This window comes from Opisthorchis viverrini (assembly GCF_000715545.1).
Source record: "Opisthorchis viverrini unplaced genomic scaffold opera_v5_11, whole genome shotgun sequence".
NCBI lineage: Eukaryota > Metazoa > Platyhelminthes > Trematoda > Opisthorchiida > Opisthorchiidae > Opisthorchis > Opisthorchis viverrini.
The window spans coordinates 504,269-507,097 of NW_008751667.1; the positions used below are offsets into that span (position 1 = coordinate 504,269).

A 2,829-nucleotide genomic window follows, 5' to 3' on the forward strand; every position below is an offset into this window, starting at 1 on the left:
GATGCCGTCGAGCTAGGGTACTTTCGGGAGTTTAACGATTCGATTGCAGTTATTTGTTATTAGATTTGTTAAACTCAAATCACACTTATACGGCTCTAAATTGTCGAACCGTATTCGTTTTATTAGGTGTACATTTCGTTGTATTACAGGGAGTAAAATAATATTTCCATAGTCATGAGTGTGATCGGAGTCTGTTTTCTAACTGTGTTTGGAGCACAGCCTCGTGAATTCGACAAATTTTGGTCAGCAACGATACTGAAGTAAATCTACTGGATGGAGCAGTGCCGTAGTCTTTGCACCAGGCGACGCAAACATATGTGTCAAGACTGGTACCGCGTATGCAAAACCACAGTTGAAAAGCTGTGACAATTGCCGTGAGTTCACATGCGTAGTGGACGTGTACAAAAGTGAAACAATGTAAACTACAAAAAGGATAGGCCCTAAAGTGACTAAGCAAGCCAACCTAGAACTATCGGTTAGAGATGGCTTAACCAATTCATTCACACAGTTTTCTGCAGTATTCCGATTCCCGGAATCTGAAACCATGAGTCTGGTTTCCCAAACAACCACTCTGTCACAGCATGGTCTTCATAATTCTATATAGGGAGGACATCTTACCTGTGTCGTTCGGTGTTGAGGGACCTAATGGTCTGAGAACATAACAAACGAGAGATTCAGCTGGGTTCCAGGTGAGTCTCTCGAAAAACCAAACTAGTTTGCAAATGAGTGTATATTCGCTAATTTCGTGCAATTCGGTTTCAAGTAGAACATAAGGTTGACGAAAACTCGGGGACTGCGCCTACCTGATAAGCCGGAAGTGGAAGGGCGAAACCGGTCGCGGGCTTTCGACAGATTTTCAGCAACCTTATGAGCAGTACATTACAAAGACCTAATGGTTAGTTCAAAATGCACACGGATGACATGGGATTCGGAATGCCTAACACAGCTGAGGCTATGCTCATCTCATGCACAGGGCAAATGGATTACGGCACAACCTATCGAGTATGTTAGTTGGCGCACACGGATATGACTAAGTGATCAAGTTTGAATAATTCTGCAACTGGTAGCAGATATGCCTTCTCCCAGAATTTCTGGATCGTATTCCAAGATGGCGGAAATGTTTCACCGCTCCCCGATACATCACCGGTCGGTTAACACTAGCAAACTTCACGGTCACAAAAAGTTCTCAATTCCTAAATGAAAGGACATAATATGAGTGAGAAATTAACAAATGTCGTGTTAGAAGCTTTTTGAGAAATGAGCACACACAGTAAAGAACAATTTTGACGCTTGCGTAAAGTAACCGTAGAACACGCAGCTGGCAGTTTCTTCTCTACCCTCCGACACAGTGAGTAGACGCCATTTTCGTTGACAGCAATAGTGAATATCCCAGACGGACGAAACCGACTCGAAAGTTGTGAATCTTCTGTGGTTGATAAGAGAAATCCTGGCCCCGTTTGCCTCACTAACTGTACCAAACATTTATCTGAGGAAAGGTTAGCTTTATCAGATTAAAATACACCTAGTTCTCCTGAACTTTGGACCATTTCAAGTAACCTCAAAGCAGTTACCATGTAGAGGTTGCATACACTGTGGAGAGGGACGGGGAAAGCCGATCTTCTTGTGTTGGCTTAAGGGTCTCTGGTCGAGCACTTCTTGGAAAAAGCCCTCTGGGGTTGTGAGTTTTGTGAAAACGGTTTCCATCTATAAATCATTCACTATAAGTGTTTACTGCCGCACCACAGGCAATGAGTAAGATCCGGTTAGAATTCATCGATCCAGGTCAGACTGCGGCACACACACACCCCAATCCGTCAGTATTCTGTTAAGAATAGGCAGTTGATCTTCCTTCTTCGGGGGTAGGTGTAAGGGATATGTCTCGACAAACCTCAGAACAGAAGTAGAAGCAACAAAAATGCCGCACAAAGTGACAAATCCCGCGACAGTGCATGCTCGCGATGTTCCTCGGTTTCACACATTCCAGTGAAGTTGAGAATATGCGTTTCGCGGAATGCGAAACGTTACAGGGGCGACAAGAGCGACCCCCGCCTTGCCTACGGACGCTCATCTACTCCCCTTTCCAATGACCCACCGTTGTCCCTCTGATTTCGTCTTCTTAAGGAACGATACTTTTGACTTTATCTTGCATTACTTTTTTCGCAAAAAACGAAATCAAATCTTTTATCTGGCATTGTAGTGGCAACACCGCTTATTCCTGTTGAATGTCACCCAATACGCATTTCATTGATTTCCGTTTTAGATAATAAACAATGACAATTGGCTTTAAAGGAGATCGCATCTCGTCCGTTTGGTGGAGTAAATATTTGAACTGAGTTTCACCATCTAGTGGACTTTCACCTGGACCTTGTTTATGCAGTATTTGTATAATTCAAACAAAACCGGTGAGAGATGACTCACTTACTTGTGTGAGTTGAGTTCAAACAGGCCGGCGGGGAAGGGGGAACAACCATGATTTAGTTGCGATAGCCGCAACCCAACTGTTGAGCCTAAATAATAGTACTGCAAATCAAGCGTCAAACGAAACCAATCCATCATCAGGATTACTCGACCTTGATTGTCCAAGCACGTATGCATCTCTTACCCAAAGCCTGAGGTCACGTTGCACACCCGATTACTGACCCTGTGGGTTGATGTTTGACCTTTCACGCATTTGTAACCCCGCAGTGTTTGTTGTTTTTCATGTACTACTACTTCATCGCGCCCTTGCAGTCACATCAATTCCCGGAGCGCTTCGTCATATGACTGTATGGATGAGAAACCTGGCTGCTGCGCGCTGAGGACGTCAAAAGACTTCCAGCGTTTGACCGT

At 44.2% G+C, this 2,829-nt stretch overlaps 1 protein-coding gene across 1 annotated transcript in view; it reads right to left on the reverse strand.

Annotated features, from left to right (window-relative positions):
* Positions 1-2,595, reverse strand: part of T265_01030 (hypothetical protein) — a gene marked incomplete at both ends in the record, with an annotated part of 4,776 nt that extends 2,181 nt beyond the window's left edge. Inside the window, one exon of the mRNA XM_009164973.1 lies at positions 2,423-2,595. Coding sequence (XP_009163237.1) covers positions 2,423-2,595 — 173 coding nt within the window. The remainder of the gene's footprint in view (positions 1-2,422) is intronic.
* Between the last annotated feature and the right edge of the window lie 234 nt (positions 2,596-2,829).